This window comes from Lepisma saccharinum, chromosome 17, assembly GCF_977018435.1.
Source record: "Lepisma saccharinum chromosome 17, izLepSacc3.1, whole genome shotgun sequence".
Lineage (NCBI taxonomy): Eukaryota > Metazoa > Arthropoda > Insecta > Zygentoma > Lepismatidae > Lepisma > Lepisma saccharinum.
This window is the reverse complement of record NC_139245.1, coordinates 19,227,833-19,255,665: the sequence shown is the minus strand read 5'-3', so window position 1 is coordinate 19,255,665 and position 27,833 is coordinate 19,227,833. Positions and strand designations below refer to the sequence as shown.

The window sequence follows — 27,833 nt, the reverse complement described above, 5'->3', positions numbered from 1 at the left end:
GCGCTTTCGTCTAGAGCGTCCCTTAACTAAATAATTCTCTAGCCTTCTTAAACCCGAAGGTTCATGCCTGCAGCCACACAGGCCTTCTATCTGTCCCTATCCTGAACAAGATCTATATACTCTTTTCCATCCCTACCGATTTCCTTTAGGTCCATCTCAACGTTATCCCTCCATCTTCGTCTTGGCCTTCCTACAGGACTCTTACCATCAGGTTTCCCAACAAGAATCCTGTAAACTCTTCTTTCCTCTCCCATTGGTGCCACATGGCTTGCCCACCTAAGTCTTCTTGATTAATATTTTACCTTGGGAACATCAATGGCCTCATATTGCTGATTCTTGACATGTGTTTTTACAGTGCAGAGTTGTCAGCTCTACGCCTAACCCCCAATATGAATGGAGGACCGCACCTGTCGTTGGTCAGCGGATCCCTCTGATCTAGCTGGGAGGATCACATAGGAGTCCACTAACCGTACCCCACTTCTGCCAATTGTGGGACGCTTATAGAGCCATGACAGGACAGCAGAGCGCCCCATAAGTGTGTAAAATAACTGGTTTCACCAGATTCACGAGCCCAGTTATCTTCCTTGAATTCGTACGTTTCGTTGAGACTTTCGGAACGTACCCCAGGTGGAGGAGGGTGAGTGGGCTTTTAGTCAACCCGCTGTCCACCCAAATTGTCTACATGTGTCTACAATTACACACACACACACACACACACACACAGACACACACACGGACACTGAGAGAGAGAATGAGAAGGGGGATAAAGATACAGAAAGAATAGAGGTGTAGCCAAGTTGATGTGTTTGGTGGGACGTGTGTGTTTGTGAGCGTGTGTACAGTGATTCTCCTGGGAAGAAAGGCTCTGGTACTAATGATAATTCCCGGAATTTCAAAATTACCTCTAAAAGTAGACTCTCTACACTACGAAGACATCTCTCGTCAATCCTGATTGCGACCCAATTTGGTCTGTGCCGGCATTCCGTACAAGTGTTTCCAACTTGCGACATCACCTTTCGTTATACCTTACTGAATCAACCTGGACTCGTAATTCGACATCATTTAGATACTTAAATGGGATTCCAGCTAAGAACTGAGTCTGGTATGTCTACTCCATATGTGCCTCCACTGAGTATCGAACCCGGGACCCTTGATTACAAGACAACACCGTTCGAAAGGCGCTGTTATGCTTCAGGCTGTTTTTAATATCTAGGATAGTCTGCACATTATATTTACAATGTTACATCTCATATGCTTACAGAATTATATGTTGTGCCCCTCCCAGGAAACAATTCTAGATTCGCCTATGACCATGGGCGTTCAAATTGTTTTTTCACTGTACAGGCATACCTACTCTCGACGGGAACATAAAATATTAGTTCAAAGTCTAATCCGTGTTGTTCCATTTGTTCCTCCTCCCACGCCCGCAGGACTGGCCGGCACAGAGAGAGAAAGCATATTTTTAACCCTTTAGAACCGTTCTGGCAGTTCGTGAACGACTTTAAGACCTCATTGAACAGTTTGTCGACGAAAAAAGTAATGGCGTTACGACGGAGAAGTTGTTTCGCGCATCTGGAGTTGGTTTTGGCCGATCTTTGCGAGCGTCTCTGTGCTCTCGTCGCCGCGGTAAACTCCTGTTTTCTGCGGATGGTTCACGTAACGACCAGCGTGGAAGAAAATTAGGCGCCTCTCCTTCTCTGTATCTGTTTGTTGCGTCCGTTGACAAGCGGTGTCTTTTTCACTTCCGGGTAGCGAGAATGTGGCCATTAGATGGCGATACTAGAGCTCAAGCAAAGACTCTGGAATTACGTCGAAGCAGTATCTCAACTAAGAAAAATTCAATTTAGACAACTGCACTTTTACGTTCCAAATAACAGTAACAACACATTTCAATTTTACTTCTAGACCTGAAAAGGTTATTAAAAGAATATTTACTCTCACTACTTTGATTTCACGCATACGTTTTTCAAATTCACCTTCCTGATAGAACTAGCCGAGTTATAGAGATAAAATATTGCCAAGTCAAGTCAAATGAGAAAAAAAAGAGGTTCGTTAACCGAACTGTCAAATTATTTTTATGCAATAATAAATGAGATATTTAAGTCTAGGATGAATGATGACACAGCAAGAAATAAGAAGAAGATATTGAAAATGTAGTTTCCAAACGCCCTCCAAATGAGTGAGTGAGCCCAGTGAATTTCAATGTGTTGTTGAATCTGTTTCCATGACAACGTGTTGGTTTTTATCAGATAACGTTAATTGTTACGTGTAAGAAGATGCGATATCTATGTAAGATAATATTTCAACAGAGAAAGGTTTGTTATATTGTAATTGTGTAAATGACTATAGTGGGACTTTATAGCACTGAGTGTTCTCAATGATTTGATGATAATCTCTGTGTAAAATATAACAAATTATGTTTTGATTTTTCAATATCACCTCCTGAGAGGTCTCATTGGTTAGCGTGTTCATTGGTTAGCATGGATCACGTGAGGATACGTCGCTCTAGGAATTCATGTAAACGGTACAGACACTAAATACACTATGGCCCTCCCCGATGGCGCACAGGTAGCGTCGTCGCCTTGTAATAAAGGGGTCCAGTCCCAATTAGCCTTACTGTGCATAAAGTGGACTTAAAAACACCAACTAAATACACTACGTGACACCAAATCGACGAAGACGCGAGACTGCAAAGAGTGTCAATAAGTGCTATTAAGAGAACTTCAACACCACCAACCGGATTTTGCTCTTAAGTATCGTAAACAAAATACTGTCCCGGGACTTAATACTCCGTATGATTCCGGCAAAGTTCAAAGAAGAAAAATTTCGAAAAGAAAGAGATGAGAAAAATTGTGTGAGGTACTCACCTGATAGAAGTAGAAGGAGTTGATGGCATTATCAGCTGGATTCTGGTACAGGGAGCCGTTCCCGTCGCTGGAATTCCAGGAACAGTTGTCGCACCTCTCCATGTCCACGTTCAACAATGACACAGCGTCCGTATCAATATGTGGGGGGGGGGGATGACAACACTGGAATCACGACCCACCAGGGTCGGAACCGAACCTCTTCATTCCGAACCACATGGACACATACGATACAGTCACGTTACGTTCTTCAATGTATAAATCACGATTTACGACAAGAAAAAAAGGGGGGAGAGTAATGTAACTGTATTTACATGAACCAGAAAAAAACAAGACGATCACCACCACTTCACGCGCGCACTTCCTTGTAGAGTTTTCCGGACAGTCCGCTACTCCAGACGCCGACAGTTCTCAAACTGAGCAGTTTGGAGGGAACGATGCCAGTTTCTTGACTCCCGAGCCGAAGTTTGGCGAGCGGAGGGGAAGAGGGGGAGGGGGCGACGTTGAAGGACCCTCTCCGACGTCACTCAGCAGCGTGCCGCCACCTGAAACCAACAAAAAGAATGAATGTAAGAGATTAGGTGTTAAAAAACGCCCATGAAGTTCTTAAGATGTACATCCAGCATGAAAACAAACAAGTGAAGAGAGGCTGTTGCGAGAGGAAGAAAGAAAAAAAAGTAGAGATGATCTCCGTTAAGAGTTTGGAGAAAATCGTTTTTACATATTCATAAACGTGTCCTGAGTGATGGGAACTTCTTGGAGCGTGCTTGCCTCGATCGTGAATTTACAAGAAGTCATTTGCGGGAGATGAAGATTCATTTCTCAGCCGATAGAGGGTGAGGAAACAAATGCCGGCCCCTGCAAGATGATAACAGACAGTCTCTCTCCTACGGCAATTCACTTTATCAAATGTTCTTTCAAAGGCCACGTGCTCAGTGCAAGAAAATCCTCTGAAACACAACGTAGATTGACGGGCTAGGAATAGGGAGTGGGGAAGGAGTTGAAGGCTTGAAAATGGATTCAGTGAAATAACATTTACGAGTCCTATTTTCTTAGTAAACCGAGACTGAGAGTGTAGAGTTTAGACTCACGATCTTGACTGTAAGTACTCCGGGTTTGAAACCTGATTAGGCCACAGCACGGAGATTGTTCTTACATATATTTCATCATCATAGGCGCGATTACTTTACGGAAAAAAACTTCATACAAACAAAAACAGAATACCAAAACGTACCAATTAGAAACTATTTAAAACTCTTTTAGCATCAAATTCTGATTGCGATATTTGTCTGACGTTTACCCCTTGCACTAAAGAAGTGTGGAAAACATGCTAGGATGAAAGTGAAAATTTCAGGCGGGCTGAAGCTCGGAAATTCATCCTTAAATATACCACTGATTGCAGTATTAAAAATAGAGCAACAAAATAATGGACCAGTTAAAGTATAGTTGGTTGATTTGGCGTTTTAAGTACACTTTATGCACAGCAAGGCTAATCGGGACTAGACCTACAGTTTTAAAGTGGGATCCGAACCACTATGTGCCTCCACCGAGTATCGAACCCGGGACCCCTTGATTACAAGGCAACGACGCTACCACTGCGCCATCGGAGAGGCACAGTTGAAGTATAGGCTTCTACATGTAGTACAGGATGCATGTGGGATGTTTTCCTTTCTGCCTCCCCTATAGCGTAGTGGTAACCTCCCGGGGTTCTATACTCGGCACATTGTGTTTCGGATTTCACTTTAAACTGTAGGTCCGGTCCTGTTGAACATATCTGTGTTTTAAGTAGCCCTTAAACAACAATAAAAAACCCTCATGATCATACATAAGAAAACCGAAAGCTTACATTGTAGGCAGATATAAATGACCGCATGTACAGCTACAGGCAATAAAAATGGGACACTTATATCCAGAAATACTCGCTTTCCTGCAAGGCGTTATGTGTGTTGCCTAACCCTACGGCGGTGGCAGAAGTTACCATTGAAAAATTGCTATTATAATCGCCACACAAATCGCCGTGAAGCAAGCATTTTAGGATATTGGTGTTCCACCTTTATTGCATGTTTTCTGAAACTTTTGGCTAATCGCAATGACGATGTGAATGATGATTAACGCACAAATATATATGATTATACCAGAAATCAAATGCACCGGAAACTTGGGTAGTGAGAAAGTGAATCGACCACAGAACGTTTATCAGGGTGGCCACTCTAGGACCATTAAAAATTCAAGTATAATTCCCGATTTTCATGGCGAAGTTTCCAAAAATTCAAGGCTGTAAACAGATGTTTTTTTCTATTTGAACCTCAACGTATTACGCCTCTCACCACCCACACACACAATAATATATTAATAATATAGAGGGTCTGTCTGATTCCAATTAATTCAAAAATTCTAATTCAATTCAATTAAGTGGTATATATATTATAAATATTCAATTTAAGGTGTGGGGTTTACATCTGCCATTTCACAAACTTAGGCTTCATCTACAAACACAAATCGTAAATACTACGGAACATACTAATCTACGAAAAAATGAAAAACTCAGTATCCTGACCAAGGCAGAAATTTATTTTATTATAAAACATAAACTAAACGTAACGTTTCAACCTTCTAGCAAGGTCTTCTTCAGACTCTGCACCAAGTACAAATGTAACAAGGTACAAAAAAGGACGATATATATACACAAACATTACTCCCCTCCAGAGTATTAGAACCACCACAACCAACCACATTCTAGATGGAAGAAACTATGTTCAGCCTTTTAGGTGAAAGTACAGTTGACAAGGGAAAGCCACCTGCTAGAAAGTTCCAGAACAACTTTCTAATGGTCTGGAGGGGAGTAATTCTTCTGTATATATATCGTCCTGTTTTGTACCTTGTTACATTTGTACTTGGTGAAGAGTCTGAAGAAGACCTTGCTAGAAGGTTTAAACGTTACGTTTAGTTTATGTTTTATAATAAAATAAATTTCTGCCTTGGGCAGCATATTGAGTTTTTCATATCATGGAAACAAGGCTTAATGGTGTTATAATACGAAAAAATATAAATTGTACAAGAATTTCAAACTCAAATTTACTTAATCAACTTCATGATGTTTTATCTTGCAATAATCTGGCTGTCAGATAGATTGTTCTGCAATGGACACTACCAAAGTAAACGGATTGTGAAAATTCTGTTTTCCACGGAGCCTTTTCTTCTTTTACTTTCTCGATAAAAGGAAAAGCTATGCTGTGAAAAACTTGCCTCGGTATTTGTAAATGTATGAATTCATTTGGATTAATAAAAGTTGTAATTTTCAAGGTCTACGGAGAAAAAATCACGTAAAATTAACGTATAATTCCCGGAGCCAATAATTCACGCATAATTCCCGGAATTCAAGGAATTCCCGGTCAGTAGCCACCCTGGTTTATACAAAGAAAAGAACAGCACTGTATGCGTTTCAATCCTATTTGTATAACCATTGCTGCTATTCCAACATAACTATTTTTTTAAGCAAAGTTCAAAGAAATGTTAGACTGATCATGCAATGATTGAAAATCGATCCGAGAGCCATCCATCTCCACTAATGAAAATTCCCCATCACGAAGAAGCAGCGGCGACCAAATCGAAGTCGAAATTTGCAATTCATTTATGAGATTTTATTCTGGTCACGTTCTGCTATTTCTGAACGGAAGAACAATGACCCCCTATATGCATTCTGGATTTCCTTGTTCCTTTGTATATTTCACGGACCTCCCCCATGGCATAATGGTCAATTCGTCGCATTGTGATCGGTTCGATACTCGGTAAAGGCACATGGATCCTACTTTAAACTGTAGGTCCAGTTCTGATTAGCCTATCTGTGCACTAAGTGTACATAAAAAACGAATTTTCGACATTGTATTTCACCTTATTTGCATCTCGTGTGAAGATATCGAAAAGTTCTCTGTCTAACGTCATTAAGTATAAAGTCATTTATCATTTAACACCGTTGCTACTAGGTTCTTGTTTGTTTGAATTGTTCTCTAAGTCCACAGTTTGATGTAATGCATGTGCATACATCATTACTTACTATATATGTACGTTGTTATATTTCATTTTACTTCGCACGTTTCAACCTTGGAGCTGCTATTCTCCAAACCGGAAACTGATTTACCAAAAAACGATCAGTAATAGTGTAAATCACTAAAATGGCTACTCCATGTGTGATCTCATAATGTTTTTTTTCTTTTGGTTGAACTAATTCAATAATCACTAAGCCCCAATCCACCTCCAACCAGATGCATATCTGGCGGAATGAAAACGCTCAGAATTGAGTTCAAATGTGACTGATCCAGAACGTGTGAAAAATGTCTGAATTAAGCCGCATTATTAGAAGTAATTTTGCTTTTTGTGAAATTTCCCTGTACTTCATATTCTAGGTTACCAGTCTCTCCAGCCACCTCGATGGCCGACAGCTTTGAGTGCGTATTTTGGCTCATCCTCATCCACGATTTGCCTAAAGAGGGAAAAGCGACGTAAAAGTGGATTTGGACAAAGGACATTTGTGTTTAAGTTTACATTATGCTAAGAAAGGTTAATCGGGACTGGACCTACAGTTTAAAATGGCGTCCAAACCTCTATGTGCTTCCAGCGGGTATCGAACCCGGGATCCCTTGATTACAAAGCATGGTAAGATAAGGAAAATACAAAAATACTGAAGTTTCCAGCCAGACAAAGTTTTTGGGGAATAAATCTAGGTACCCATGTCCGTTAATTTTCATTGTCACCTATAACTACTTTCACAAATAACCTGCAACATTTGAGAGTAGAGTCAGATTATTTTCATAACAACTCCAGCTGACCGCGCGAGTCCAGTTAGTGAGCCTACCAACAGCCCAGAGCGCGTGCAACAGGGATAGCGATAGGTGCTGGGTAGAGATGACGCTAGCGGCTCGTTTGTTGATTGGCTGCTCCGGGACTTATGACTCGCTCCAAAGCTGCCAATGCAAAACAGCCAGAGATGTTACGAAAGTAATCTCACTCTACATATTGTTACAATCTGTGATTACAGGGTTAATCGTAATTAATATCATTTTAATAGTTCTGTTTTGTGAAAATATATTTATGGTGAAGAAATACCTGCAATTTATAAATCATTATCTATCTTTTAGTAAGATAAATATTCAATTACAATTTCAAAGCTTTTTCTTGCATATAAAAATGCACTATTATAAGCCTGTGTATGTAACATGTATGCATTTGTCTGTGTTTAGTATCCTGAGCAGTTAGTGGCGACATCTATATTTCTGGTTCAAAGCACAGCACAGAAAGAGGTGACAACAGGAACGTGTCTCAGCTCACGAAAACAAACGGGTTACTTCTCTTTTTTGTACACTGTCAAAATTTAACACTACAATATTGTACATTTTTATTGTAATTTGTAAAGAAGGCCAACTTGCAATATTTTTCTCAAAAGGGGGGCAGAGTAAGATTTCATATCTTGCCGTTCAGTCATAGAAGCTTTATTATTACTACTATGATTGCTATTATTATTTGATTTGCTTTATATTACTTCGGTTTTGTGCCACTTTTGGGGATGGGGATGAGTGATGATGTGATGAATGGATACTCACAAACATATATGCCCAGGCCAGGATTCGAACCCAGGACTCCAGGCGTCGTAGCGCAATGTGCTAACCACTCCGCAAAGGGGGCCGGCTGCTATCTGGTAGTAGTACTTTACAAATCATAAAATTGAATTTTTGTACGTTTTCACAATGCACAGATATTAAACAGAGACCATTTAATCTACTGTCAGTGTTACCTCTGTTCCATAATTTTACATGCCAAACGGTACTGTAAAAAAAAAGTAATAATTCAAAATATCGGATATGAATTATCAAGGTCAGATCACGACTTTTCGTAATTCTGAACAGTTGAGAAATTCCAAAGGATCTTATTTAAAAGAGGTTAATTCTTTATATTTTCTGCACTATAAGTGTCTGAAATTGAAAGAAAAAGTTTCAATTCCAGAAGTATAATTTCGGTTTAATTTCACTATTTGCAGTACATGAACTTTTTTTCTAGATATTTCTCGACCATTCCTCATTTACTCACTCCTATCTTTACTCTGAGGATGTCCACCCTCCCCCGAAACCTTTATTTTTGAAACTATTCAACAAATATGCCGACTTCTGTGCCTCGCGCCTTATGAAGCTGGAATATAAAAAATCGGTATCCTTCCAACTGAGGCGCACATACTGACAGCTGTGAGCAAGCTTTCTTTAAGAACAACTCTTTGGACTTGTTAGATAGATTTGCTTATTTTACTTCGCTTCTTGTGCCACTTTTGGCTAATTTGCGAAGATGGGGATGACATGATGAAATTGATGGACACTCACAACATCCGTGCCCAGGCCAGGATTCGAACCCGGGATCCTGGTGTCTTAGCGTGATGTGCTATCCACTCCGCCACGGGGGGGGGGGGCGGGAATTCTTTGGACTTGAGGACCGTAGAAACACGAAAGCAAGTGTATGAAGTTTCCGAAACTTCCCCTCCTCTCCAGTACCTGTCCAATCTAAAGCTAGAAGAACAGGCTCAGCCAGGACTCGAACCCGGCCCTCTTGCATACAAAGCCGTTATCCATCCACCTTAGCTTTGATCCAGCATTGACTCGGCTGTTTTTCGGGATTAAGATCTTTTCTCTCTGATACAATGTTGACATCGAAGGTGTCAATTATGTCCCAGCTTGGAGAGTATATTAGCATCCGTTACGTACGATGATTTAGATTGGTCTGAACGTAACGATACTTTCCTTGGTGGTCTCCGCGATGTAGTGGTTAAAGTAACACCGTCAAACCTGTCGTAATGGGTTCGAAACTTGCCAGTGTTCGATCTTTCATCGCTTTCTTTATTTATCGTCACGATTAACCTAAACTAAATAAAATCTCCAAAGAATGACAAAAAAATAGCATTCCTTCTCTCTTACTTCCAAAGCAAAAGCACAAAAAATAGTTTTCGATTGTTGACTGCAACAATTTAATATTTCAAATAAGTCTCAATCGTTTGAATCACCCTCCGTGGCGGAATGATCTGCGCGAGACGCTGCAAAGCCAGAACTCCCAGGTTGGAAACATGGGTGTGTCAATGCGTTTGCACAATTAGCCATTTCATCCTCATAGCCACGAATAACCCAAAGAAGAAATCAATCGTTTCTGACACTTAAACGTACATCAGAACTGAATGAATGGTTTACGTACAAGTCCATTTCTAGCTTGGTTACTTTGCGTTGATTTTGTACTGGTTTGATTACTCGCGATGATGATCAATGATACACTGATGAAACAGATGATGACACAGACATAAAGGCGTATCCACACCTTAACTAAAATCCGAAACAAGGACCTTTGCAGGACGTTACGATAAACACTCCGACACAACAAAGGTTAAAAATACAGTAACTAAAATGAAACTCAGTATTCATAATATACAGGGTGGCCACAAAATTACGTTACCCCTATGTAAAGTATAATAAAAGTATATTTTTGATTCTGTTTCAGACCGTACGGTACCACTGACGAACTGAAACATGCTTTGAGACGGGCTTTTACTGGTGTTACTCCAGCATTGCTCCGCAAAATGTCTCACAGAACCTGACTGCGTATTATCCTTTGCCATGGTGCACAGACTGATCCCTTGGATAATTAATGGTTTATATCACAGAGGTTTATATCGTAAATTCATTGTCTGTTATCAATAAAATCTACTCAAAAGAACTATCGTTCATTGTGTTTGCGTAGGGATAACGGGACTTTGTGGCCACCCTGTAGATTGTACGCTTATGTAAGGAAACTGGGCATTTCTTGACCCATCTACAGAAAACTTAATTGTTTATTTTTGTCGAAAGGAGAAGAGAGGCGCTATTCCACGAGACTTTAGTGAATACTGCTATCTTTTTGTAATGAAACTTGGGTTCACAACTATACATTTCCAATCCAATATATATAAAGCCCCAATCCCACCACTGACTCACTGACATAAATGTTCTCCATGAAGGAAGCCCCGGAGGCGAAAAATGCCCGATTACGACCCCCCATGAAATCGTCCCAAAAGGCCGAGAAAATTAAGAAATCGCTCACTTTGCCCTTCCTTAAGGGTGAAAATGCCCTTTTTTCACGTCCTTAGCAACCGTTGCCACGGGCATTTTTTGCAGCACACATTGTTTCCTTCAATTCTTAATTGTCGAGATACATTATATTTCTCACAGATCTACAACACACAGATAAATCAACTCCGGGCTTTGAAAAGGTGACTCAAACAAGGGTGACATCTACATAATAAGGAGTTTCAGCCCAGATCCGATTACGTATATATTGGTAAACTCAATGCGAAAATATTATCTACATCGTGGTTGTTTTAACTAAATGTTTAGAGGTATAATAACAAACAATTATTTAGAGAGTTTGCCGTGTTTGTTGTTCACCATGGAAACGGACGGTTCTAGGTAACTTAAAGAAAGTTTATTTTCACCCCCAAAACTACTGTAAGTGAATTATACTAAACATTTCGTATTTCAAAATAAGAGCGTTAGAATTTATTACAGACGCAAGGTAGGAATTTGGGGGGAATGACGGAAAACAGTTATTATCCAATTACGTTAAAAAATGTGAAAATGACAAAAGACGTAAATATTGCATTTTCAATTTAGTGTCGCTATTGAATTCGTTTATGCAAAGACATCCAACTAAATATCTTGAAACGGTTATTACTTACTCCGTTTATTATTAAGAAATTAGACAATACTCTTTTGAATATTTGTACCTTATTAGGGCCCATACACACAAAGTAACTTTCGAAACTTTTCAAATTATCGAACTTATACACTTGTTCCCCTTCATCCAATACAACATGCAGACATTTTATCCCATCTATAATATGATTATCCCATAACGTGGCCGAAGGTCACGCATGCGAGCGTACAAGACGTGGCCAAAGGCCACGTCGAAAGTACGCGAGTCCCATGTATACACCCAGTAGAAATTTAGGATAAAATTCCTAGACGTTAACCCGTCCACAGAAGAACGTAAAGCAATCTTACTAATTCTATTTTATGCTCAACCAGGTAAATCAGCATTGGAACGAGTTCAAAGTTGAGTTCGAACCACTACACATGCGTGTCCATCAGCAATCTAACAGGAAGCACCTTGAATTACAATGCAACAGCGTTCAACTGAACTAGCACAGGTATTTTTAGATCCTATAAAGCGTTGTGACTAACTCTGCATACTTGTCATCAAGGAGTCCCGTGTTCGAATCCTGGTGGGGTTCTGTTACCAGACGCACTCTTTTTCCGGTACATGCTCATTTTAGTGCCACGTCTCGCGTCAGGGTGGCACTTTTAACGAAATAGTAAATGTCCTACATTTTGAACATCACATAACATTAATTAATAAAATACGTCAGAGGGAAATTCGATGAGTAAAATAAAGTTCCTTGGAGAAGTATTGTTGAAGCACATGCAGAAGTGTTATTCCATATAACTTTCAGAATTTGTGCATGTTTGTATGCATGTTAAAAATACACGGTGTTGAATAAAAGTGTAAATCTGTTCACAACACTTAAATAAATACATTTCAATTCAATTCAACTTTTGCATTCAAGAAACAGTATGTTTGAACTACAAATATGCCAATTTCATGTTACTTTCTAGCATTTCTTAGTAGAATATATTATTTATTGTGAGTGATTTTGTCCTACATATTGGGACAGTTTGCTCATAAGGGTGAGCCTTTCTGTAGGCATCCAAATGTTAACCCCCTCTTCTACGTAGTATACACCCTGGACTGCATTCTTGCGAACTAACGAAGCTCTGACGCTGGTTTTGCAGGTTTGCGTTGTGTCCTGTACAGTCAACGGCAATAAAAATGGGACATCTATATCCTGAAATACTCGCTTCCCTGTAAGGAGTTGTGTGTGTTGCCTAACTCTACGGCGTTGGTAGAAGTTGACAATTATAACTTGCTATTTAAATCAACTTCTTGCCGGGTGCATGGGTGTTTTCAATGTAAGTGCTCCTTCATCATATCATCACTCATTCCCACCTTCACGATTAGCCAAAAATGAAAGGAAAAAGGAAGGAAAATAAACCATATCAATCGATCAACCATTCATCAATTTCTCTTATCACCATTTATCCTCATCGTCGCGAGAAGGCAAACGTGGCAGAAAGGTAAGGTAAAGGCACCCATATGCATGTGAACACATGTCACGGGATGACGTGGAGGTAGAGCTCCACATATTCTTGATCTCGGCCATAGCTGGGAAGATGAAGATGTGGGGTCGCCTTTACCCCACAGGGTTTCCCCCAGGTACCCATTGATACGAGACTGGGTGGGCCTCAGAGACGCGCGGAAACGAAAATACTGGAAAAATTCCTGGTATGCCCTGCGATTCGAACCCGGGTAGCGAAGTAAACTAACTAACTCTCTAGCCTTCTTAAACCCGAAAGTTCATGGCTGCAGCAACACAGGCCTTCCATCTGTCCCTATCTTGAGCAAGATCTATATACTCTTTGCCATCCTTACCGATTTCCTTTAGGTCTATCTCAACATTGTCCCCCCATCTTCGTCCTGGCCTTCCTACAGGTCTCTTACCATCAGGTTTCCCAACAAGAATCCTGTAAACTCCTCTTTCCTCTCCCATTCGTGCCCATTTAGCGAAGTAAAACAAGGCAAATTAACCAAACTTTTGCTTGTAGTGACCAGGCAGCCCTGTGGTTGACATAGCACTTTAAACAGTAGGTCCAGTCCCAATCGAGCACGGAATGCACTTGAAACGAGCTTTCGAGTTGAACCCGGTCAGAAACACCGCGGCACTTGTTCACAAAAGAGGAAGGGGAGGAGGGGAAGAAGCCCTGGATACATGCAAGAGAAAAGAGAGACCCACGATAGCACGTGCTTCGAGGATCGTACCTGTTGAGCGTTTTCTTCCTGTCCGCACTCCTAACGCCTGGCCGCAGATGTCTGCCACGAGACGGCGTCCGCACGTCCTTACTACGAACCCGCTTCCCGCCTCCTCTCTAAGTTCGAACCGCGCATGCTCGGGACGCACAGGTTCCAATCGTGCCTTCGCATCCCCCCACCCTCTCCCCCCTCCTCTCTTTGCTTTTTCTCCGATGCCCGTGCGGCGATGTGATCTTCCGGGAAATGTTCGGACAAGTGAATCAAGCGTCGTCGTGATATAAGCCACTTCACGATCTTGATGCGAGATTGTTCTCCTAACCGAACGTACGACCTCGATTTTTGCGGCACGACCTTCGCCAGAATTTTTTTTGTGTCACGTCATACAAATTAATTAGTAGAATTAACAGCAATAATCTTTATCAAATCGTCGTATGATAACCAGAAGAACGCAAACTTGCGTTAGTCAGATACACGTATCTCCAATTCGAATCCTTAACAGCAGGGTTTTTAAACGTACAGAAATGTAATGGATGTATGTGTGTGTGTGTGTGTTTGTTCCGCCATAACTCTCGAACGCCTGGAGCGATTTCAACCAAACTTAGTATACATATCACTTGCAATCTCCAATAACTAATGTGGGGTAAGACTCCTCTGGCACCCCTAGGGGTGGGGCTGGGAAGGGGTGATATGTAAAAATAATCGAAAACGACCGATATTAGTGTGGAATCCATAGTTTTCGGGGTCGCTAAGATGAATAGTGACAGTCCAAAGCCGTTCAACTCCAAGACACCCCCGGCACCGGTAAGGGTAGGTGTGGGAAGGGGTGATATGTAAAAATAATCCAAAACGACCTATATTAGTGTGCAACCCATAGTTTTCGGGGTCGCTAAGATGAATAGTGACACTCCCAATGCCGTTCAACTCCAAGACACCCCTGCCACTCCTAGGGTGGTGGTTGGGAAGGGGCTGGCACGTTAAACGACCTATGTTAATGTGTAATCCATAGTTTTCGGGGTCGCTAAGATGAATAGTGACAGTCCAAAGCCGTTCAACTCCAAGACACCCCCGGCACCGGTAGGGTTGGGGGTGGGAAGGGGTGATATGTAAAAATAATCCAAAACGACCTATATTAGTGTGGAATCCATAGTTTTCGGGGTCGCTAAGATGAATAGTGACACTCCCAATGCCGTTCAACTCCAAAACACCCCTGCCACTCCTAGGGTGGTGGTTGGGAAGGGGCTGGGAAGTTAAACGACCTATGTTAATGTGTAATCCATAGTTTTCGGGGTCGCTAAGATGAATAGTGACAGTCCAATGCCGTTCAACTCAAAGTTCATTCTATAGTTAGAATTCAATATTCCTGTATACTACCCAGGCAACGCCGGGTCATCAGCTTGTATTAAATAAATTCAATTCCGGTCCAGGAGAGAAAATCGGCAAGCGTAAATGGGTTCTGGACCTGTGACGGTTGATATACTTACATAAATATCATCCCGCCACAGTCACTCTCTTCTCTTTATTTACGAGAGTGAGATATGTCATGCGCCGAAACAATTCATGGATCATTACGTAATGTATTAAGTTGCGCAGTTTTTCGACAGAGGCCGTTCGCTGCCTCGGCTCGTCACTCGCGCATGCGTAATGTAGACTCGTCGTTTGACCAGCGGTGGGAGCTGAGAGAACAAAGACACAAAAAAGAGAGATCTCTTACACGCGTTACCCAGGACAGACCAGGATTACTCGCCAGCCGGAGCGGAGAGACGAACAGGTATATACAGTAGTTCGCGAAACAGGAGCCCGACCTTTTCTTCCCCTTTGTGGCGTATATGGCATGGCATTGTAGCTAACGTTATACGTTTGAGCAGCCCATTTCATCCTAGTCATCAGGACTTTTTGCCATTACGTAACGGGGAAGGAAGAAGGTCGATATGGGGCTTTTGTCAAATTCATTGTATTAACATGCATACGCGAATTGTGTAGTAACCGATTAATCCTTCTAAATTGTTGAGCCACTTATTTTTGAATTGGTTATTACAAAGAAATCAAGTAGTATTAAATCATATTTTTTTGTGCGTCTCTCCACTCCGTAACCGGCTGGAACATTGCGAGTACCCCCTTTTATTTGATAACCTGATCAATGACTTGTTTCGGCAACATCTCGAATACTTTTTCCACAATTGTTGAGACATATTTCATGACAGGGTGTAGGTATTTATATTTAATTGTTTTAATATTTGATGAAGATTTGGGAAGGGGTTGAATGCATATATATATATATATATATATATATATATATATATATATATATATATATATATAAACTAAATTTTGGGGAGAGATCATTGTTATTTATTGTAAGTTGTTTAAATTGGAACTATAAATAAGAAAGGATAAAGTAGGGAATAAGCGAAGGTGAAAGTAGTACTTGGAGGTTCGTTTAATTCCAATTTGTAAACATTTATAGACTTAGGGAATTTTCATTGAACTGTTACATTTTGCATAATTTAAAATATTAAAAATATTGTTCTGATCAAGTCACTGTTACCCTTTTTACAAAAACTAATCTGTCTATGAATAAAAGTTTGTTTAAATGGAATATTAATTTTGATGAATTCAAAAAATAGACTAAGTGATTATTCTTTTGCAAAATGACTAGACGTAGCGTAATCTAGTGGATTGGAGAGAATTTATCTGGGTTGTTTAGGGGCGTACGTAATTTTCTTGGGATGGGGAACTAGACGATTCCCCCACTTCTCAAGAAGTTTACGTTAACCCAGATTGAATGCACTCGGCGATTTAAGTTGTTTTTGTGTCCTGGAGGAAATCAAAAAACGAATCGATCCACGAAGTTCAGGGTCCTACACTGGGCCGGGCGAATTAACAATTTACAGTAGCCGTTTCTACAACGTTGTACGTTTCATATTGCCTTTTTTGAAAATTTTGGGTATCGGGTAGCCACGGTACGTGCAAAATTGAAGCGTAATTAAATAAATAAATAGTATTCGCCACAGACCGTAAAGAACATTTTTATCTGTAAAGTATTTTAATTCGGTCCAGGAACTTTTCCCTCCGCATCAATTTAAATACGGTCAAGGAACCTTTTTTCAATGTAACAATACGCAACTAGGACCGAAATTAAATTGTGCGAGAAAAGAGGTTCCGGTCCTTCAGCGAAACCCAATAGAACCCATTAGAATTTATTGGTTCCTGGACCTGTAACAACTCTGCTGAACAGGAAGGTGGAATCACGCATCTCCAACTTGCTGACACCCTTTAAGAGTAACACTTATCCCCTAAGAATGCATTATTTCCTCTCTCCTGTAAATCTCAAGAATTGGAGTTAACGTTGCTCTGGTTCTCACACAACGAAATAACAATAATTGTTAACTAGTAACAGCTACTATTAGTTGCAAATGTATTATTATAACTAGACCTCTGACTTTCAGGTTCTTAGGCACTAAAAATCCTAAAATAGGTCCTAAAAATCTCAAGTTAGGCTCGAAAAATACTGAAGTACATTCAAAAAACTTTAAATAGTTCAAAATTCCTGAAAAATGCTGATTAGGTATAGTCACCGGCAGGACACCTATATCCTGAAATATGCACTACCTTGCATAACGTTATGTGTGTTGCCTAACCCTACGGCAATGGCAGAACTTACCATTGGAAATTTGGTATTAAAATCCACTCTTCGCCGCATTGTTAGGCAACAATCTTTTTTCATGTTATGCACAGTCAAATTCCGTAAGAGAATCGTCTGATATGACGAAAATAATCTTTCAACAAAAACATAGTCAGTGTTGCAAACTTTAATGCTGAAATGTTAGTTTGCAAGGCGTGAATGCCACAACGTACCGAAGTGACGAGAAAGTGAGCAAGACCATACAAATCAGAAGTTTGAATATTGGACTGTACAGGTAACAGTGGCACCAGTCATTTTGCTTTGTTTAAAGCTTTGAAAAATTTCCATGGACTTGGAGGAAGGGAAATCGACACAGAGTATGTTTCAAACACGTTCGTCATTGAATTTTTTCGTGACCAAACAAAGCAAATGCCTCCGTGTGACATAAAAATCCTGTAAAACCTTTTAAAATATATAAAAATCTAAAAAAAGGCATGATTTAGGCGCATAAATGTAAAATAGGTTCTAACAAGCAAAATAGGTTCTTTAGGCACTATAAGACTTCATCATTTGTTGATTTTTTTTTTAACGAAACGCTGACGTAACTTATTATTTCTTACATACCTGTAAAGGAAAAAAATAGGTTATGAACTTAAAATCCTAGGACTAATTATAACCTACGTCCTTGTGGAGTCTCGCCTAGCCCAGCCATGTCAAAATCATTTCATGAGTAGGGCCACATAACGATAATGTCAAAACGCTCGATTGATTGATTGATTGATTGATTGATTGATTGATTTAGTTTATTTTACTTTGCGTTTTGTGCCTCTTGGCTAATTAGCGAAGATGGAGATGGGTGATGAAAGGATGAAATTGATGAATGGACATTCACAAACAACCAAGACAGAGCGGGATTCGAACCCGGGAGCCTTGGCGTCGCAGCGCGATTCAAAACACTCGACACCAAGTTCCTTGGAGTAAAAAATGAAGGGTGTTGCCCCCCCCCCCCGAAAATTTCTAAAACTAACAATAAATATTCCATTGACATGTGGTCAACAATTAAAAACTCAATAAAGTTAACCCCCATCCTCCTGAGAAGGTCTTTACCCCTACACTAACATACGGCATTGCTTAACCCTGCCAACCTCAGAGTTAGCACAGCGCACTACGATGCCAGAGGGCCCGGGTTCGACACTTTGTGAGTGTTCCCTCGTCAATTCCATCACATCACTCATTTTCATCTTCACGATTAGCTAAAAGTATTCCTTAAAGGCAAAACCTTCACAGTCAAGAAACAAACTCGTTGGCGACAGAAAGCATGGACGCCTTGCTTCCCCAGCCAACAAGATATTTTTATACTTCACAACTAACCGGTCAATAATCAGCTTGCTAACAGCACACCTTCCCCTTAATGGAATGTAAGAATGTACCTGTGGAGGGAAAATGGGTCAATCTGGTGAAGTTAGGATGAGTTGAGGCTTGTTTCGCTAAAAGAGGATAGGCGGGATAACTACATGTTTCCAGACATTCCTGTATGCATGAAATATACGCGTACGTAGGGCAAAGTGAGCCGCATTAAAGGATGCTGAGGGCCGAGAGTTTGACATGGCTTGTCTAGTCGATACACCACATAAGTGAATAACATATCAGACACAAATGTTTTTTTTTGTATATTTTCACATTTTTTCCCGTTAATATATTGAAATCCATTTGTCATTATTTTTCACAATCTCGTTTTGTAAATAACAGTTAAAACATCTGTCATATAATTTTTGTCGGACTATCGCTTGATTTTCCCTTGTATTTCATGAATCCTCCTAATCATCACAATTAACCTAAGATGTAGAAAACCGACGTAAAAATAACCGGATTATTATTGCTGGTGACTGTATCTTGATTCTATTTGAAGTGTGTATTGCCCGTTTTGCTGGCGAGTATGTGAGTCAAGCTTATGCAATTATAGCTTCCCAATAATTATTGGAATCAGATTATAATCTAATACAATGGTTTAAATTATGAAACCCTGTGAGGCAATAATTATCCGTATACAATCATCACCCACATCCTTTGTGAAGATGTTTGTACTGTATTACACATAGGACTTCAATTACTACCCATAACACGTTGTAGATATTGGCATGCAACTCAAAAAGAGCAAATAAGCCCATATACTGTCGCGGCAACTGCAATTAAATAACAAACAATATAGATTGGGTGTGTTATGCAAACATATTCCATCCAATGAATCTGTTTTCAACTGTACGTACGATTGTACAATTTGTCCATCATTGTATTTATAAATTTTCTTCTTTCATTCATACACACGACAGAAGTATGCTCATGTTACTACAAACTATTTCCCTTGCTTCATTAGTCACTCACAAAAAAAATTCTCGCATCCCTGCAAAGCGGTATGCGTGTTGCCTAATTCCACGACGGAAAGAGAGCTTCAATATCAAGTTCGATTATTCCCGTAGCGTTAGACAACACACATAAGGTTGCGGGGAAGCCATTATTTCAAGATTTAGGTCCCCTATTTTTATTGCGTCTGACCGTAAATGGAAGAGGTGATTCTAAATGTATAAAGAAAAAAATCACCGACAAATATTACAAATTAAGCTGCAAATAGATATGAAATATAACTTTTATTTCATTTGGTGAATTATCTTATCCTTGTTTACTATTTTTTTAAAAATTAATCAACTTTATGTGTCAACTGAGCTACAGTCACAACCGAGCATCGTAATATGGCGCCCAACATGGGCTCGAGATTTAGGGTATAATAGACTTTCAATTGAGCTAGTCGGGCTACAAACAGAACAGTGTATCACACAACCTCAATATCTTCAAGTACATATGTGTTCAGAAGCGAACGCACACACGCGCATATATTTTAAGGTTCTTATAATTTTTTTTATGTAGTTTATAGTTCAATAAAGGAACACAGAAAGAACAGTGATATATATTTATAACAAACACGAGGAAGAGCTCAAACGATGATAACCGCTCACAGACTTCTCGCTATCGGCTGCAAGAACCTAGCATAAAATGGAAGATGTCAAACAAGCGAACTGCACGGCAACAGTTACTGGTACAAGTTTGACAATCTCAGAGTGAAATTGTTGTCACCATGGTAACGCAATATGCACGATTGGTTCCAAGGTGAACGAGTCACCCCCGTCGCCTAACTGCCTACATGAGAGACTCAAATAGCTGCATTTGTTTTCCCTCTTGCTCGAACTTATTATAAAGTGGGCGAGTTTGGAATATTTTTTGAAAAAGGGAGAGCACTGAGTTGGCGTTCCAACAATTTAATTGATCGCGTTTGGAGAGTCTGGGCAATATATAGAATTCAGCAATCGAGCTAAATGTCACTGCGTTGCTCTCTCTGGAATAGTTATAAAGACTTGTTTCCATGTTTCCACACAAGACTTGTACCGGTTTGGATTTTTCGGTGTTAATTGCCCAAAAATTTACACTTTCATAAAAATCAAGCCGTATACGGCATTAAAATAATGATGGTTTTTCGAATCATATTTTAATATTAGGTCTTCAATTCATTACAAGACTTCAGAAAGACCATTCCAAAATCTATCAACACGTCGGAGTTTGCGACTTCAAGATCCTTATCTTCTTCTTCCTCTTCCTCTTCCATGTCTGGGCAACCAAACCCCGTTCTGCGACTACAAAAAAGTTATTCTTCCATCGCCGATATGGTTTTTATAAATTTATTTTCTTTTCCATCCTGTAATTTAATATTTTTTTAGGAAACGGCTATCTGGCATCTTTAGAACAGAAAGTGATATTTTTTAAAACTTCCATTTATTTCGATTTTCTCCACTTCTAGTTTTGTCTCGTAAGGTTACTCCAATTAAAGACCGCAAAAATCCAATTTGTGAACATTAGTTTTATCATGTTGACGAATAGTCCAACATTCGATACCAGCCAGTTTTGAAATTATGTTATGGTATCTAATTTGAATTTCTTTTCTAATTTGTTTTAAGATATTTAGATAATCACAAAAAGAAAACTGCCAAAATAACCTTTGTTATACGAGCTGGTATCAAAAGGTTTCGAGACTAGCTCGGTTTACAAGGAAGTACTTTATGTATCTATGGTTTCACTCTATTACCTTTAAAATAGTCCCCTTGCACAGCAATACAACGCTCCCAGCCTTCCTGCCACTTCTGGAATGTGTCCTGGAAGGTGTCTAGCACCTTCTGTGATTCGAGCTGGATCATCATCTTCGGGAAGAGGCGAAGTCCGTAGGAGCAAAGTCTGGTTCCGCATTACACACCGACAATCCTCATGCACAAGTTGTCGAATGGTTCGTGGATTGTGCTCGTTGAAGGTTTTAATGATCTCTCGTCATGTTCCAGTGATGTTCTTCCGCTCTTGAAGCGCGCGTGCCACTCAAAACATCACGCAGCATCGCCGTAAACTTGCCGAGTAATATCCAGTATCTCTGTGGCAGATTTGCCCAGTTTCACGCAGAATTTCACGATCGCTCTTTGTTTTAACTTGCTGTCCATGATGAAATCGCAGAGTGGTAACGCACGTGGTCAGAACTGCACCAGTTGCACAGCTCTCGATGTACACAGGAGGATGTCTCTTGGCACACTGAATCAGGAAGGTTGGTGCTCCCTGTGACTGTGCATACAGCCTCGTGATGGCATCTGTTGGCGTTTTACAGAACTAGTCTCGAAACCTTTTGATACCACCTCATATTTAAGACCAGATTTATATTTGTTACACAAAACTCGGCGAGAAACACGCGTCATTTTGTCTTCTCATTGCAAGTTTGTTGGTTAAGAGAAAGAACGGTTTGCTTATTGAAAGATTTGCTAGTAGATTCGCAAGCATCTGTTAAATGTAAATCGTCAACAAAAATGTTAATAAAAGGCTAATCAATTTCCATGCAAGAAATGTATTCAAGTAACTTCTACGACTAATTGTACGTAGATTAAAGAGAAATGAAAAACATAAAAAAAACTGTAATGTACAAAAACATGACAAATATAAGCCTGCAGGAAGATCGTGACTAGACTTAAAAAATTAGTAGCTGCACATTTTCAATTTTCTTGTAAGAGTAGCATAAAGAAACTAAAAATCGCGTGGAAAACCAAAGGTTTGGTATTTCTCAGTATACTATGCATAAAAAAGTGTGTTTAGAATTAAATGTTACCCACTCATAACTATTTTGTGACGTAGCAACTTTTCTTTCGGAATTATCGCGATGGCAACAAAAGCTTAAGATCTCTACTTATTCATAAGCAGCTATCAACCCTAGCACGCACTGCTACTTATAGTTGAACCGTTAGATAAGAATGTTGCCCCACATCCCAAGAAATGAATCCATGTGAATAAGACCGTTGGTAATATTATTCACCTTGGGAATTAATACAGTTCGTTTCGTGTTTTTTTTAATCCATCTGATAATTGAAGCGCTCGGTTGTTAAATATGGTAGTAACATTTTGGTCATTTCTGAGTTTATTAAGAAAACGTTATTAGAAACTATACTGTAGATAAATTGTTTTCGTGTTGTGTTTACCGATTTCAGAAGGCTTCACTGAGTCCAATGCAAATTGTATGACATGGCAATTTCACTCCAAAATTGAAGGATCGTACATTCTACTTTGTTACTAAAAAATAACCATAATGTCACTTACCATGTTTTACACCCGAGCCCTTCAATTATAAAAATATACATTGCAATTTAAGCAGAGAAGAACTTAAAATTTGCCGGCTCGTTGTCTGATTGTTTTGAGTGATAGATTCACGATGTCTCTACCTAAGGTTCCGGATCAGGATATATGTTCACTCCTTCATTCATCACTTACATCTAATGATCCTCTTCGTCTTGATTGACCAGAAATGACAGAAATGCGATGCAAAATAAGAAAAATGCAAGATGGGGTTCCAGGTGCTGCTACACACATACCATACTCCCCTAACTATCGCCCTCTTTCCAAAAGAACCACGTCGTCCAATACTATCCATCCATGTTATCCGCACACACACTGGTAGCGGTGCAGGAAATGTACCGTGGCCCGCTTCTGTCCAGTGCTCATATGAGGTGACAGACCAAGGTAGAAGGCGGTCCTCAGTGTTACAGCATACATTGCAGATGCGAAAAGGTCTGCTACCACTCTCCACATGGTAAATGCACCTTGCGTCAGGGAAGACAAATATTTACGTCTCCTGATACGAATGAAAAGATGGGCTCGACACAAGTTTAAACTCACGAGACCCATTCTATCGACGGCTCTGCAACAAAGCGCAACGACGTGTTCGACGCCACCTTGCCCGAGAGATGGTACACAAATGGGACAAAATCATCCTAGACTCAGCGGACCGATCTGCCAAATTCTGGGAATTGTCTCGGCAACTTCGTGGAAAGAGGCAACGAACGCCAGTACTGCACACGGCAGTTGGCCTTACCTTCGAACCACGCCAACAAGTAGAGGAATTCGCCACACTGTATGAGGATCACATGTCTCCCAACGCGTGGCCATACGACGACGACACCATCGAGGAAGTGGATAACTGGGCAGAGGATTTCTTCCAGGAACACCCTCCACCGATAGCTCCAACTCTGTTCACGCCGAGACAAGTTCCGGCGTTGCTATTGAATCTGAAAATTTGTCTTGCCGCAGGGACAGACCAGATTCAACCAGAGGATCTCAGGCACTGTACTAGGAAAGTACTAGTATACGTGACCAAGATAGTAACGCCATGCTACGCCTCAACTACTTCCCACAACAGTGGAACATTGCAGTAGTATACCCAATCCTGAAAATGGGAAAGAGCCCCATCTTCCCGGTGAACTATAGACCCATAAGCCTTCTCAGTCCCCTTGAGAAGGTTTTCGAACGCCTGCTTTTGCAGAGACTGCAAGCATTCACCTTAAAATACCAGCAGCTTCCGGACTTCCAGTACGGCTTTAGACCGAGACATAGTACGGAAACGCAGCTGCTGACAGTTGTGGACTTAGCCACTGTCAATTACAACAAGAAAGCATCCGCACTTGGGGGTCTTCCTGAATGTGGAAAAGGCATTCGACCATGTATGGCATGAGGGCCTCTTTTAGAAACTACATCGCCTTGGTTTTCCGGAACAAAACTTACATTTAATCCACCCGTTTTTCCAAAACCGACAACTGGTGGCTCGCTTCAATGGCGAAACGTCAACTTTGCGTACAATCACTGAAGGATTGCCTCAGGGTTCACTACTGTCGCCGTGATTTTACGCGCTATACACACAGACATGCTAGCACCGCCTTCAGTCATGGTCGAAGTCTATGTGGACGACACTGCGATATTTGCTTCCAGTCTCCGAGCCAGTTATGCGGAGACGTACATGCAGCGTTATTTGCTCATGTATGAAGAGTGGACCACTAAATGGCGAATTAAAGTCACTTCGGAGAAGACCTCAGCCGTCCTTTTCACCAAGAGGAAAGAGAAATTCAACCTGCAACTCCGACTACACCAGATAATATATCCGGTTGAAAAACTCAACGAAATACCTCGGGGTCCTAATCGATAAAGGGCTAACCTTTCATAGGCTATATTGGAAACAGCAAATAAAGGTTCGCAGTACATCGGACAACTATTCAGTCTGTTCAAAAACCAAGTGCTGCCCCTTCAAACTAGGGTATCCCTATACAAAATCTTCATGAGATCCATGCTCACCTATGCATGTGTGGTATGGGGTCATGCAGCTACTAGCACACTGCGAAGACTGCAAAGCGTTCAGAACTTGGCGCTCAGAATCATTGCTGGTGTCGACAGGTACAACTACACGACGACCTAGATATTGAAACACTGTTCGAGTTCGTGCAACGCACGAGAACCAAAGTTTGGGCGATGCTGCCGCATCACTTCAATCCAACTATCCACATCCCACAGCAAGACGCGCCCACAAAATGCCAAGACTTCAGTGATAATTTCAAAAGATACTTGAACAAAACCCACCAACCCACCACACTTCAAAATTGTAATATAATTAAGCCTTGTTTCCATATTAAAAAACACTAAGTTGCTGACCAAGGCAGTTTATTAAGATGTAAAAACACTTAACACGTAACGTTTCAACCCTGTATCACGATCTTCCTCAGTCTACTGTCAACAGGTGATATGTTTAATTCCTTTGGAGAAATCTTCCAAGATAAGGACCGTCAAACTGATTTCTTTTTGTGTGACTAGTGACCCTGTTATGTGTATGTAATATTTCTGTGACTAGTATATTTTATCATTTTAGTTTCGTCTGAGGAAAACCCTGATACAGGGTTGAAACGTTACGTGTTAAGTGTTTTTACATCTTAATAAACTGCCTTGGTCAGCAACTTAGTGTTTTTAAAAACTTCAAAAGTATACCTGAATAGAACCCCCCCTGCCCACAGAACACTTCTATCCACCTGTCCACACCTAAATCCCTACGACAGTTGTAGGATATGACAATCGACTCAAAATATTTTTTTGTTGTTGTTGTTGGTGATATGTCCACTTAATACACAGACTAATTGAGACTAGAACTACAGTTTAGGGTGGGGTCCGAACCATGATGTGACTCCAGGCGTATCGAACCCTCAACCTCTTGATTACAAGGTGACAGTGTTACCAGTAGACCATCGGCGAGGTACTCTCATACTTAAAAGGTAGCAGTCGAATGAGAAGCAATTATACTTTTAGAACCCACTCTCTCTAAACATTTCAAGATATCCTTCCATGCAATACATGGTTAGATATACCGTAAGTATTGGTGTGCATAGGAAGCGAAACATTCCTTGGCCGCCTGCCTTGTCATAGGTGGTCCTCGGTCGCTTTGCTTTACGCCCATTATCCCTGACGGAAAGCCGAACAATAAAGGTTGTGTGTCAGAATAAGAAATCATTTCCTGCGAAAGACGACCTGAACAAACAGCCCGAGAATTTTTCGTGACGGAAGTGTGTCTCCTTTTTGTTGGAAAACGTTCCGGTTCAAAGACCAGAAGCACTGGGTCGAATCCCCAGTTGGCGGTTGCCTAGCAACCGAAGCCGGCGTCTCTGTCGTCGCGCGAAAGGAAGTATAGCGAAGATAACAATGCAACGGTCGCCAATCGGAGGAGGGGAAATACATTTTTCAGCATTGTTCAGCTGGAATGTCAACGTAATGGGAGTTCCTATGTCTCAGCTGGAAGACATCAGTCTAACAGGATGAGAAAAACAACTACCACGATATGATTTTGAAAGATACAGTACTAAAAAAAAATGTTACATATTGTGAAAACATTATGTGTCACTACCGTAAGAAGCACAGATTCCATCACAGCCATGGCCAGCTTATTCCCCAACCTCAACTGCATCAAAAATGCATGGACGCTCCTGAAGAGAGCTATCGACAATCGTCCCAACCCACCATAGACTCTCCGATAGCTCACCAAGGCCGCCATGCAAGAATGGAACCGTATTCCTCAGTATACACTGGACAACCTGGTGCGAAGCATACCACATCGTGTAGAGAGGTGCATACGTACTCGGGGACGCTCATTGGTACCTGAAGACCAGGAACCAGTGCAACCGCAATGACCGTTGAGACTGCTGACACTCATTATACACCTCGGTACTTTTGGTTCGTTTTGTAACAGTGCTACTGTATATTTTTCCTCTTGTTTAATGATAAACACTTCGACTTTAATGTCAAATAAAAATTGTTGCTTTCTGCTTCATTGCCTGGCAACCCTATTCCCTTCTGTAAATATCACATTGTTAAACATTTTAGCGCTGTATAATTAATATTGGGTAATGCCGATTTATTAACTACGTTCGATGAAGCATAGGGTGACCATACGTCCCGTTTTGACCGGGACAGCACCATTTTAAAGGCGTGTTCCGGTCGTCCCGTCCATATTACTAAGAAGCCACTATTTGTCCCGTTTTACAAAAGTCCAGGAATTTTTTTGAAAACAAAGTCTAAATTTGAGAGACATTTCATGCTAAAGAAGATGTATAGTTTTGTATGTCTTCCGTTATTTGTAAAGAAGTGAATAAGCATGAAGTTTCTTTATGGAATTGCAAAAATAATTTAAAGTTCCTGCATCTTGACACAAACTCAGAAGAAAAATCTATAGTTGTGTGTCTGATATGTGGGGTAGAGATTTATAAACGGTTGATAAAGAATAAAGCTACTCTCAAGAAGATGGGTTCTTCTGCTAAATACTTGTGGCATTACTCAACTTCAGCATAGGACTAACATCAAAGGTTGATCAGAAAGGATGAGAAATGCCATCTATATATGTAAGTCATACGGAGATTATAATAATTAATACCTTTTGACAACGGGAGATTATATTTCATTTCTTGTTTATGATGGATCATTTATATGATCCATTCTTTAATAAATAATAATAATATGGTAATTATAACAATAATTTTTCAGGAGCG

At 40.4% G+C, this 27,833-nt stretch overlaps 1 protein-coding gene across 1 annotated transcript in view; it reads right to left on the bottom strand.

The window, feature by feature from the left end:
- Positions 1–13,864, bottom strand: part of LOC146001558 (cardioacceleratory peptide receptor-like) — a 450,055-nt gene extending 436,191 nt beyond the window's left edge. The window contains exons 1-2 of the mRNA XM_083139031.1: positions 13,800–13,864; positions 2,868–3,409 (exon numbers count right to left, since the gene is read on the bottom strand). Coding sequence (XP_082995157.1) covers positions 2,868–2,969 — 102 coding nt within the window. The 5' untranslated portion in view covers positions 2,970–3,409; positions 13,800–13,864. The remainder of the gene's footprint in view (positions 1–2,867; positions 3,410–13,799) is intronic.
- Positions 13,865–27,833: the final 13,969 nt, after the last annotated feature.